General features: G+C 42.3%; 1 protein-coding gene across 2 annotated transcripts in view; it reads left to right on the top strand.

Moving 5' to 3' along the window:
* Plce1 (phospholipase C epsilon 1) overlaps positions 1-13,575 on the top strand; it is a 250,089-nt gene that overhangs the window by 219,199 nt on the left and 17,315 nt on the right. For both annotated transcript variants that reach the window (XM_055614080.1, XM_055614081.1), the window contains exons 22-24: positions 6,218-6,349; positions 7,389-7,682; positions 13,096-13,259. In XM_055614080.1, coding sequence (XP_055470055.1) covers positions 6,218-6,349; positions 7,389-7,682; positions 13,096-13,259 — 590 coding nt within the window. The remainder of the gene's footprint in view (positions 1-6,217; positions 6,350-7,388; positions 7,683-13,095; positions 13,260-13,575) is intronic.

The following is a 13,575-nucleotide window of genomic DNA, read 5'->3' as shown; positions in this document are numbered from 1 at the left end:
CTCGCTCTCGCTCTCGCTCTCGCTCTCATCCTCTTGCCAGCCATTGTGTTTAGAAGGCAGCTGTAGCGAGCTGGCCTCAGAGCTTCCAGATCCAGCTTCAGTCTGAGATTTTTTCAGAACCTCTAGCAGAAGTGATATTGTTTCTCACTGAGATATTTTCCCAAATCTTAATGCACCTTTGTGAGAAGAGGGTGGCAGTATTCTGAATGTCTGGTGCTAGAAGGATTGCCACAAGTTCAAGGACACCCTGGGACATAGTCCCATCCCTTGAGGCTCTGCCAAACCACAAGCATAGTAGTTGTGGGAAGGGAGGAAGCTTTCCAAAGTGGCCATTTCTGGAAACACAATGGATTTAATGTGATGAACCACTTTTTAAAAAGATATTCAATTCATTTAGTAAATGCTAGATCTATGAATCTGAAGCCTCTCTGTCTCCAAAGTTCTTCCCTGAACTACATCTACTCTGCCTTTTTCATAGGGGTGTTTTAAAATGAGTTCAACCCAATTGTGTGTTCCATAAATGGGGACCAAGAAATAAAAACATTAAGAATAATTAAAAAGGCAAAAGTCAGAAAAAATGGTCTTCTCATACAAAACAAACAAACAAACAAACAAAAAACCCCCTCTTGCCCAAGATTTCTGAGGAGAAAAAGCTAGGATTGGAAGATTCATCTGAAGGTCAGTAAATAGGGCATATAAAATTGGCCTACAGAGAGGAGTCAAAATGCCAACTTTCATCTTTTCAAGATGTGTTGAACTCAGGTCCTGGAAAACATCACTTCTCACACTGCCACCTGGCAAAGAGAACAGAGATATCCAGCGACTTTCTTAGATAGTATTGGAAATTTAAATCTTAGGATAATAGTGGCCACCTTACACACCATATGAAAAAAAAAATCATAGTTTTCTTAATTTGGGGTTGTCTTCCAGAAACTGTAAAACTTTTGGCAGTTGCTGCTCCTCGCCTGCTACTGAATCCTCTTGAAGTGGATATGAATGACTATGCAGCAAATATTTCAAAACATACAGGAAGGTAGCACTTAAGTTGAGTTTCATGTGGTTGGAGAGATGGCTCAGCAGTTAAGAGCACTTACTGCTCTTGCACAGGACCCAGGTTTGGTTCCCAGAACCCACATTAGGTGGCTCACAACCACCCCTAGTTCCAGTCCCAGGAGATCCAGGGCCTCTTCTGGACTCTTTGGGCACCAGGCACTCACATACTGCACATATACACGGGTAGGCACACATACATACATGTAAAATTCAAAGTTTTTAGTTTCACAGAGCATGATTTATGTCCCATAAGTAAGTATGCCATTGTCATACTTACCTAACACCTAACGCTGCTTATTTTGTTATGGAGGAATAAAGTTAACCTGTCAGCATCACATCAATCGTGAGGGCCATATCACAAGCCTGCAATGCCAGCACTCAGGTGGCAGAACCAAGAGAATTGCCCTAAGTTCAAAGCCAGCGTAGTCTAGTGAAGTCCAGGCCAGCCTGAACTATAGAGTGAGACCCTGTCTTAAAAAAGAAAATCATCATTGCTTCATGTTTCATTCTTTATAAATACAGTTAACGCTAGAAATACAGACACAAGTTCAACTGGCTTTGTCTTTTGTCAAGGAGTGAGTAAACTGGAAGCAGATTCCCATAGGTATTTCAATTCAGTGAGAAAAAAAAATAAAGTTTTACCAAATAGAGACTTGTGATAGGGCCAGGGGGGCCGTAAGGCCCAACTACTGATTTGAAGTACAGGATAAGTATGTAGTTGTTCAGACTTTTGTTTGTTTGTTTTGCTTTTAGAATCTCTTGATTAGGTTTGTAGTTTTGGCTGTCTGAGAACTATGTAGACCAGGCTGTCCTCAAACTCACAGAGATCTACCTGCAAACCTGGCTATTATTCCTGGTATATTGTTTTAAAACATTTACAAAGCATGTTCTTTTTTTAAAGATGTTTTTCTGTTTTTTTAAGACAAATTCTCTTTGTGCAGCCTTGGCTATCTTGGAGCAGCCAACTCCTGAGTGCTTGGACTGAAGTCATGTGCCACTACCACTCGGCTTTTAAGATTTTATTTTTATGTAGGGCCGTGTGTGGGCAAATGCATGTGTATGTGTCGCACATGGCCCAGGACAGGAGAAGAGGGCATCAAACCCCTCAGAGCTGGAGTTACGAGCTATTGTGAGCCTGCTGATGGGAGGCTTGGGAAACCGAACTCAGCTCCTCTGCAAGAGCAGTAAGTGCCCTTGACCACTGAGCCATCCCTCTGACCCCACACAGCACGTGCTCTTTCTGTGCTGTTTGTTAGCAATTGAAGTTTCTCTACTCTGCCTAGAATTTTATGTTCTAAAATTATTGCCTTGGAGTCACTGTTATAGTACCTTCTAAAATTAACTGTCATAATTTTTGGTGTACACATGGAAAATATAAAATGTTTATTTTGTTAACCTTTGGCTTTGTGTTTGATAAATTAATAAGTTACATGATCAGTTTCAATGACTGTCACCTTTCAGCATTATCCACTGTGGTCCCAGGAACACAGGCCTATAATCCAGCTGCTTCAGAAGCTGAGGCAGACTGGAAATGCGAGTTTGTCTGCAGAATGATTTCAAGACCATCCTGGGCAATTTAACACGACCCTTTCTCAAACCTAAAAAAAAAAAAAAAAAAAAAAAAATAGTGGGATTATTAGCTCTGTAAACTTTCCTGGCATTTGTAAATACTCAAGGTTCAATTCCCTTTGCTAAAAGATTAAAACACACACACCCTAGCAAATAAATTAACACCTAAAACCTGCAGAGTGTAGAGTGACCCAGAGCCATAAGAGTAAAGTAATTTTTGCACAGTTGTGCACCTATTTAGTGTCCCAGCAAGAGCCAGAACTCAGTGTCTCAGTTCCTAGGGCTGTGTTCTTTCTTAGGATCAAGGAAAATAATGGAAGCTCCCTTTGTTTATATCTGCTATATGATTTGTTTCTCAGTTGCGTTTAACTCTTACATCTCGATGGCTTTTTCTTCTTCTAATAGGAAAGGAGGCTGTGCTATTCTCTAATGGTACCACCTTCTTAGTTTTGCTGGGTACTTCCCAGCAAGCTCCTCTGTATACCCGACTTTCATCAGGTCTTTATCACTGTCTGGCCTTCGCTGAGATAGAACAGACTCAGGCAAAGGATGCAGCTCAGTGGTTGAATGTTTGCCAGCATGCACAAGCCCCTGGACCAATCCCCTGTGCCATAGAAATAAGAAAGAATGTTTTAAGCTTGCCCCGCCTCAGCCCCTTTACTAATTCCCAAACTCCAAGGCCATGAGTCTCTCTCTATAAAGAGACTGAGAGTGTTCATGGTGTCTTTTTTTTTTTTTCAGGCCTCCCTGCATTTATAGGCATATGTTTGTGTTCCTCCCTCTGATGGCAAGTATCCCCGCACTTAACACATATATGTATTTGTGTATAATGATTCCTTCTTGGGATGTGCAGTCCCTTCCATTTAACTTTTTTTTCCATGTATGTGTATGGGTATTTTTCCTACATGTGTGTCTGCATACGATGTGCAGGCAGTGCCTTTGGAGACCAGAAGTGGGGCATGGTATTTTTCTGGCCCTCCACTGGTCTGCAAGGGCACTGCCTGCACGTCATACAGAGACATACATGCAGGCAAAATACCCATAATATTTTTGTAAAAAAAATTGTTTTAGATGGAAGTTACTCTACATCCCAAGATACATATATTCAAGAGAAATATTAGGTGACAAAACTGGGCAAAGTTTATCATAGCTTTGGCCTACACCAGTCCACTCTATAAACCTCAGTTTTCTGAACCCATCATCTGTGCTCCCCTGCCCCTTTATTGAACGTAGATTCTTTTCTCATACAATATATCTTGATTACTGTTTCCCTCTACTCCTCCCACCTCCTTCCCCACATCCCCTCCCATCTGGATCCGCTCTCATTCTGTCTCTCATTTAAAAAGAACAGACTTTTAAGAGATAGCAACAGAGCCAGGCAGTGCGTGCTAATGTGGGTGGGTGTCCCACTCCTTTAATCCCAGAACTTGGGAGGCAGAAGTAGGTGGAGCTCTGAGACTGAGGCCAGCCTGGTCTACAGAGCGAATTCCAGTATAGCCAATGCTACTCAGGGAAACCCTGTCTCGTAAAACCAAAGGGGGGCGGGGGGACAACAGGACTTAAACAATACATAATAGAACAATAAAGAAAAACCATCACATCAAAGTTGAACAGGGCAAACCAACAGAAGGAAAAGAGCCCAAGAGAAGGCACAAGAATCAGCGACCCACTTGTTCATGCACTCAAGAATTCCATAAAAACAATAAACTGGAAGCCATAATATCTACACAGAGGACCTGGTACAGACCTGTGCGAGCCCTGTGCTTGCTGCGAGTTCAGATTACCTTGTTCTCCTGCTGTCCTCCATCCCCTCTGGCTCTTACAACCTTCTACCTAGTCTTCCACAGGTTTCCCTGAGCTCAAAGGGTTCTAAAATATCTCTCTCTCTCTCTCTCTCCCTCTCTCTCTCTCTTTGGGATATCTGGCTGTAGGTTTGTGTGTTTGTTCCCATCTTCTGCAGAAGGAATCCTTTCTGATGATGGCTGAATAAGACACAGATATATCAGTATAGCAGACTGTCATTAGGAGTCATTTCATCACTACTTTTTTTTTTTTAAGCCCAGTAGTATTTCATTCTAGGTCTCTTGTCTACCTAGTTTCTGGTTCTTGGTCAGCCTAGCAGCGTCAGATGTCAGATATGCTCATCGGTGCTTTTAAACAGATCTCTGCCCTTTCTCTGCAGAGTTCTTAGAACGGTTACCATTTTCTGAAGAAGACCTCCCAAACTTCTGCAGCATAAGGAGTACTCTCCAACGGTACAGCGATGGACAATAGGGGCGATTTGGTGTTAACTGGCTTCCTTGGAGCCTTTAAGTCACTCTTCTTATATTAGGGTTGGGTCTGTATGATGCGCATTCTCTCATTCAACAAATATGTACTAAATTCCTGCTCTGCACCAGGCACTGTGCCTGGCCTAAAAGACCCAGGAGTGAGTGGACTGAGAGTGAGAAAAAAAAAAGCCACAAAACTTCATCATCATAACAATATCTTTTCCATTGAGCCCTCAGACAATCCTGTGAGTAAGTTCCTATAATCACATCCATTTTTTAGATAAGGAAAAGCAGAAGGTTTGGTCAAAGATTATGCCAGAAAGATTTTTTTTTAAATTTCTTTTTGAGATTACAATTACATCATTCTCTTCCTTCCTTTTTTTCCCTCCAAACTCTCCCATATATACCTCCTTTCTCTCCTTTAACTCATGGCCTGTTTTTTCATTAATTGTTTATGTATATGTATACATATTCCTAAATACTTAGTACAACTTGCTCAGTTTTTATATTGTTACTTATATACGATACGACACACACTGTATACAGAAGCTGACCATTTGATATTAGACAATTAGTGTGCTCTCCCCTGAGGCTCAGCATTCCTTAGCTTACCATTACAGAAAACCACAACCAATCAGAAGGCAGAGCTGTGGGGCCCAGTCCCAAAGGATACATCTACAAAACAACTCCTGCACCTAAGGCTCAGGGATCATTGCGGAAGAGGGGGCAAAAGACTGTAAGAGCCAGAGGATCAAGGAGTTGGCTGTGAGATTGTCTCCTCATAATGTCAGAAGCTACAGCCGTGAAGTCTCACCAACAGGACCACCTAAACATGAGCTGAACCAGGACAATAATAGGCATGCTAATATGGGTGGGTGAAAGCCAGAAGACTTATAATATGGACAATATTACGCCCAGGCTCATAACCATTCTTTCGTCTCCCCTAGTTGAGTTGATAGCCTGTAGGAATTAAATGTTAACTGTAGCCTATTCTGTATGTGTAATCATAAAACTCTTTCAGGTACACAGTTCACTAGAAGTGTGTGTGTGTGTGTGTGTGTGTGTGTGTGTGTGTGTGTGTGTGGTTATTTAGAGAATTATTCTTTAATAATCATGTAGTGTTTGTTATATTTGTCTAGAGATTAAATAAACTCTGCTGTAATTGCCTACCATACTAGTATCAGCCTTGTTAAAATGTAATGGGTCTTCTGTACTGTGTAACAAGGGAATAGTAGGACTTCAATATAAACATTAATGAGGATGGAAAATGTTGAGCTCTCTTGCCTGTAGCTTTTGGCTTATTTATTTTCATTTTATGAGAACAGGCCTGTCAACTCTGAATTCATCTGGCTCTAGCAGAGGGAAAGAAAGGAAAAGCAGGAAGTCCATTTTTGGCAACAATCCTGGCAGAATGAGCCCAGGGGAGACAGCATCATTTAACAGAACATCTGGAAAAAGTAAAGTTACCTTCTCTCAATGTCTTTGCTTAGTCCTGCATGCTAGATGACTCAGATACTTTGCTGTCTAGCCACTTCCCTTGAATTTTGAAATTCACTTTTATTTTCATAGATGTTTATACTGTCCAAGTACAACATAAATATTTTTCAATTGTTAATTTATTCTTTTAACTCACTACACATAGCATTTTTACTGAAGATGCTCTCACAATGTTTGCCTCAAAAGTAAAATTGGAAGCACCATAGACTGTTCCAGTGGTTCCTGGAACTGAGCCCTGTATCCACAAGATACATCATTTTATTCCTAATTACTTCTTATTGTAAAAGTAATAAATTCTCCTAGTTAAAAGTCCAGCTGATACATAAGATGATTAAAATTCCTTCCCATTCTCAGTGTCATGATGTTGTTTCTCAGAGTTGACCACTGAGAAGTTCATTGTAATTTATTCAAGGAAAAAAAAAGTATTTTAAAGGATATTCAAATAGGATGTAATCAAACATAGTTGTATAAATTCTTAGTTGCTCTAGTTGTCACACACCAGTCTGTACATTTGTCTGTCTTAGCCTCTTGTGTGCCTGTGTAATATTCCTTTATATGGATATTTATTTAACACTTTGTCACTGAGAAAATATTTGGGTTTTTGTTTCTTGTTGTGAGCTCTATACAGTTGCATATAGACTTTGTACTTGTAAAGATTGCCCACAGAACAATGAAGTACTGAGGCAAAAGGACTTCTAGATGTCCAACTTAAATTGGTGTTGCTATCCTCACGTTATCACATATTTCACTTTTTGGTACTGGTGGTTTAGCCCAGAGCTTTGTGAACCCAGAGCTGGATGTTGCCCTACCACTGAGCCACACTGCAGCGAGCTCCCCTCATTTTCAAACTCAATAGCCATGTTTCAAGGGAGCAAGCAACCTTCAAGATATATTCCATTCTGTTTCCTAGTTGCAACTGTGTATCTGGCGTGCTGTTGAGATTGGTCTTTTAAAATGTTTTGAAGTCCTGACATTAATCAGAGGCTAATCTCTCACCAGGTTTAGGTTCCTGTGAAGGAATTCGACAAACCTGGGAGGAAGTGTCTCCACTCAGCCCAAGCACATCCCTCAGCGCTATCATTAGGACTCCTAAATGTTATCATATCTCATCACTGAACGAAAATGCCGCCAAACGTCTATGTCGAAGGTATTCCCAGAAACTGATCCAGCACACTGCTTGTCAGCTGCTGAGGACCTACCCTGCAGCGACCCGAATCGACTCATCCAATCCCAACCCCCTCATGTTCTGGCTCCATGGGATACAGCTCGTAGCCCTAAACTACCAGACAGATGGTAAGGCTCCTGCATCCTCAACTCTCTGCATCTTCTCATGTGCAGTAAATGCGGTTCCATGAGCACTTGTTTTCTTAAGATAAAAGGAGAAAGAAAGAAAGAAAAAGAGTCCAGTGTGGGGCACACACATGTGAGGGAGGAACACAGGATGGAAAAGTAGGAAGCTGATAGGAATTGTCCCCCCGATGTTTTGGAGTTGATCTAATACGATGGTGATGATTGTCTTAAGAGCACTTTTTAAACACAACTTGCTCTGGATGTTAAAGCTCTGTGAGAGCAAGAAAGTCCCAACATCTATTATTAACGCTTGTTCTTGCAAAGTCAGAAAGTAGTGACCTGTAACTAGGGTGTCACTGAGCCTCCTTCGAAGTCCAGCACTCCAGAGGTGGAGAGCAGAGGCTGACAAGACCAAGGGCTGGTTTGGACTATACAGAGAGCTTGTTTCAAAGAGGAAAAGGAGTGGCGCTACTTCAAACACTGTTCAGATACTTCATTTGCTCAAGGTTGCAAATAAGTTCAGGCTCTCTGGGAGTTCAGGGAATAAGGCATTTGTTTCTACGTGGTGATGAAAGAAAATGAATGATGTTTCCTAGAAACTCATGCAGAGTCTAGTCTTTCCTTTGAACGGCAGATGTGCCAGTAGCCCCTGCCATTCATCTCACATGAACTGTTTCTGAACCTATGCCAAACTGTACCCTACCATGTGTCATGGCACCAGCTGAGATCAGACCACAGCTTTCAGCTCTGGGACAGCAAGGTGCCTGGTACTGGTGTAACTGCAGCTGACACTAAGGATTATTTGATTAATGATACCCATGTTTTGTTTGGTTTTGCTCTCATCACATTTACCGTTTTCAGTTGAGATTACCGAAGAACAGTGTAGATGGAGAAGCAGCTTGCAAAGTTCCTAGCACAGGAAAAGCACTGCACAAACACGAACTCTCCTTAAGGGTATTTGATAAGCTATAAAAAAAAAAAAAAAAAAAACAGTATGATTTGGTCTCAATAATGGCAAAATATTTTCAGAGTTGTAAAATGTTTTCTTTTCCATTTCTTTTCAATTCTTCACAAGCGGCCTGTGGCTTCACCTCTCTGGTTCTGTCTGTAACCCCAAGTCCAAGGCTTCCTGGACTATTATGCTACTTAAGTCTTTTAAGAGCGCTGAAATAAGCAGCAGACTGGTCTCCTCAAGGAAATGTAAGGATACTTGGCTTGGGTTGTGCCCTTCTCCTGAAGTGCCAGGACTGGTGCAGACACACTGACTCCACTGATGGCAAAGGGCGCACTTGCTAAAGTAAATATAAGAAGCTGCTGCTCCTGAGCCTACCCCCACACTTCACAACACAAACAGAGCTTCAGAGCACCTTCCCGTCACCCCTGCAGGCTTCCGTCGCCTCAGAGCAAGCTGGGAGCACCTGTTGGAGCTGCTCTACTCGAGAGAGGCAGATGGCTGTCTTTTGGTTCATTTGCATAGCCTTGCAACCCAGAAAGAATGTCATCTTCTAATCTCTCTCAGTTCTAGCCACCGAGCCTTAAACATTCACCCTTGCTGCACAAGGCACATGCTACATGCAGAGTCGGTGTGTCCATCTAGAAGACTGGCCACAATTTAGGCAGCTGTGATGGAAGCCTCCCTCAAGTCTTTACACACAGTAGATGATCAATAAGTACATGTTGCCCTGAGCTGAAGCAGCTTGTCCTGATCAACCTCACTGAAATTTGAACCTATTGTTCTTGATGGGTTTTGTTTGTTTGTTTGTTTGTTTTTTGGTGTTTTGTTTTGGTTCAGATCTGTTACTTTTCACACTAACACATTAGCTTATTGTCACTTTGACAAAATATCTGACAAGAAGCAACTTAAAGAAAGGTTCATTCCAACTTGCAGTTTGAGATGATACAGTTACTCACAGCAGGGAAGACATGGTGGGAGAATCAGAGTACAGCTAGACAGTTCATCTGCAGTCAGGAAACAGAAGAGGGACAGGAAATGGACCTAGGTTAAAAAACCTGAAGGCCTACCCCATTGACCCATACTTCCAGCAAAGAACTGCCTCCTGAAGGTTCCACAGCCTGCCTAACTGGTGACCACCAGCTGAGGAGCCAGTGTTTAACCATAAGAGGCTCTGGGGAACATTTCACAGTCACAGTGAGGTATTGTCTGGGTACTTCTCTGTGACTTGAGAATCCAAACACACAGATAAGCAATCAATACCAGAATAACCATTTTTCAGTTGTTGAAAGTAATTCCTAGGTTAAGAAGTACTTGATTAGAGAGGGGGGAAAAAAGTACTTGATTTTTTGAGTGACCCATCAGCCTCCTCATCTCACAGGGCTCATCTGCCTAGCCATTTTGTTGATGACAGGGGACTTTGGTGCCTCCCAGGGGTGTCTGTGGCTCTAGGACCATCTATTCTGTCCTCAAGCTTCCAGTTGACCTGTCAACTGGAAGAAGTGATGAGCAGGTCCATGCTCAATAAACGTGACTCAATTTGAGCCTGTGAACCTGAAGCCGATCTGCAAAGCTGTGGCTACCATTGGCAACAGCCTATCTGACTTCTTTCCTCTGGGCCTGTGTGAATCCAGCTCCATATACTGAACACAAAGGATGTAAGCACTGTGACCCCAGTCAGACGAAAAGCTTCTTTCTAAAGAAGTTACTATGCTTTATTGGATTAGAGTTGCAGTTTTCACAGTGATTTTTCAATATCCCAAATACAGGGGTAACCAGGACAGTCGGAATGCACTGGTTCATGGACTTCCTTTCATTTGGTTACAAAGAGGAGTTTGCAAACTGTGGCTGTAGCTGCCGATGACTACTAGGGCTCCCTGAGGAGACAGTAGAGGATTAGACTCAAGCCCCTCTTTATTTTGAACTGAGTAGCTTCCCAGAGATCTCTTTTACATATTGGAGTACTAAATGGGATCATGTCTAAGAGAGGGTGCTTTCGAGTGTTTAGAAGCTAATCATGGCACAGTTGATAGAGACAGCCAGATCCCCTAGCATTCTGAAGCAGAAGCAGGCCAGTTTCTGGGAGTTTGAGGCCAGCATGGTCTACATAGCACATCCCAGGCCCCCAGTTATACACAGTGGGACCTAGTCTAAAAAAAAAAAAAAATGTTAAAAAGCTGTTAGGTTAGGCACAGTGCTAAGAAGAACTGACTCCAAACCTGAGTGAAGCTGACACCATTAAGCATGAGCCACTATTGCTGTAAGAATGCTGGTTGACCATCCTTTATCTAGAATGCTCAAGACTCCAAGCATTTGGATGTGAAATTTTGTTGTTGTTTCCAGATTTTGGAATATTTGAGTGTGTGTATGAGATCAGACAGAGCTTTTTACATTGCGATGTCATATCAGTGCTCATAAAATTGATTTTTAAGATTAGAAATGCCAGCCAGGCACAGTAGTGCACACCTATAATCCCAGCACTGAGGGAAGTGGGGCAGAGGCAGACAGATCTCTGTGATGTTGAGACCAGCCTAGTCTACAAAGGGAGTCCAGGAAAGCCAAGGCTACACTGAGAAAAGGGACAGGAAATGGACCTAGGCTAAAAAACCTGAAAAAACCTTGATTGTTTCAATCAAACAATCAAGATTAGAAATGCTGTTTCAAATTGGGGTAAACACGCATTTTACATTTCACCCCTCAAGTGAACATGTTTGCTTCACTCTCTCAACCATCCTAGCTATGTCTGTTTCATGTCACAGAGTGGCCAGGGAAGGAACAGCACAGCCTCTATAAGCCAGTCACATCAGAACTAGAAGGAACTTGATAAAAATGGGTGCTACGCCCTAATTCAACAGAGGAGACCAAGGCCCAAGGAGCTTGATGTGCCTAATACATCTTCGCCGGGAATTCCTGCACACACACACTTGGCCAACCTCAGAAACGTGGAAAAATTTATACACAAGATACAAGAGCAGGGGCCAAGTCTTTGTTGTTCAAAGGCACTTAGTACACTTCTCCTTGATGTTGGTTCCTGTAGCAAAGTTCATTCGGCACATGGAAGGAATCTACCAGAGGGAACATTAGTCAGGTGTGTCTCATAAACCTCGTGCTCCGTTGGGCAACGTTTATACAGACTGAGCCATCAGATGAGCACGTGAGTGTGGAAGAGTCCAGAAACTGCGCAGTCGTTCATCAAAACCTGTGCCAAATAAAATTTGGCGACAAAACACCCGAAGCCTTTGTGAGGGTTCCTAAAGTTTATGATTGAGGAGCCTGTGAACATGATATGAATCATATGTGATGACTTTTTTCATATTTAGCTATAACAAAAAAGAGGGAAGAATAATTATGGGCTAAAATTAAGATTTCAAGGAAATACTGTTTTTCTTTTTTGTATCGTTAAGATTTTATCTTACCTTTGAAATAGCAAAAATTGGCCATAAAATGGTCTGCATGGTTTGGCATTTATAGATGAAAAACAATGGAATGATTCTTTCCCAAAATAATGATTTGGGGTTTCAAACTTCAGCATAAACTGAGGTATTCTACGGAAGGTTTCTGATGGATGTAGTGAAGTTTTACTTGCAAAAGGGGTTCTGGGTTGCTTTTGTTTTTGTTTGTTTGTTTGACTTTTTGAGACAGGGTTTCTCCATGTAGCTTTGCTGTCCTGGACTCACATTATAGACCAGGCTGGCCTCACACTCACAGAAAGCTGCCTGCCTCTGCCTCCCTGAGTGCTGGGATCACAGGCTTGTGTCACCATGCCCAGCTGCAACAGGAGTTCTTAAGGGACAGAATGTAGCTTAGAGGCGGAACTTGGGCATGTTCACAGACTGTGAGGAAAGTGATTTTTTTTTTTTTTATGGTGGTGGTGGTGGTAGTGGTGTTTTGATTTTTTTTGTTGTTGGTGGTGCTTTTGTTTTCTCTCTGTTACCTGCTGTATCTCTGGATCTCCTAAGATAACATTGCACATGGTCGGTATTCATCAGTCTATGGAATGTGTCTCAATTAGGGTTTCTATTGATGTGCTAAAATACCATGACCAAAAGCAGATAGCAGAGGAGAGGGTTTACATCAGCTTACAACTCTCAGGTCATCCTCCTTCACTGAAGGAAGTTGCTACAGGAAGGAGCTCAAGTCAAGAATGGAAGCAGAGGCAATAGAGAAACACTGCTTACTGGCTTGCTTGCCAAGGCTGCTCAAGTCAGCTTTCTTATAAACCTCAGAACCACCTACCACGGTGGACTGGGCCCCCCATGATAAATAAATCAATCATTTATCAAGAAAGTGACCTCCAGAGCTGCCTACTGGCAATCTGATGGAGATATTTTCTCAGTTGATGTCCCTCTTCCCAAATAACTCTAGCTTGTGTCAAGTTGGCAAAAACTAGCCAGCACAGTGTGACTGGCTGGTTGTCTCTTCTTCATGAAGTAATGTGTAATCTTGGCTTTGTTTGTTCTGCAGATCTTCCTTTACATTTAAATGCCGCAATGTTTGAGGCCAATGGTGGCTGTGGTTATGTTTTGAAGCCCCCTGTCCTGTGGGATAAAAGCTGTCCCATGTACCAGAAGTTTTCTCCACTGGAAAGAGACCTAGACAGCATGGATCCTGCTATCTATTCCTTAACTGTGAGTATGCGCCTGTCTTCAGCGTGATGCAGCTGTCAAGCCTCTGAGAATGAATGTGAACCAGTCTAGAATTCAGGGCACTACAACGCTGTGCTGTTTCAGATCATGCAGGTTTAGTTTCCGCAATAATTTCCTATTCCCAGACGGCAGTGGCTGTCACAGACTCTGTGTTTCTGAGCCAATCAGGTGAAGTCATGAGATTCCTGCTTTATCTCATAAACTAAAAATGCTCATTTTGTCCTCCAGGGAACCCGGAATCATAACGGTGTCCTTGTAAATGTTGAGCCCCTTCTAGGTCAGACAGACTGGCATCTGT

The sequence above is a fragment of the Psammomys obesus genome, unplaced genomic scaffold (genome assembly GCF_907164565.1).
Source record: "Psammomys obesus unplaced genomic scaffold, mPsaObe1.curated_primary_1811, whole genome shotgun sequence".
Taxonomy (NCBI): domain Eukaryota; kingdom Metazoa; phylum Chordata; class Mammalia; order Rodentia; family Muridae; genus Psammomys; species Psammomys obesus.
The sequence above is the reverse complement of the archived record's forward strand: the minus strand, read 5'-3'. Positions and strand labels throughout refer to the sequence as shown.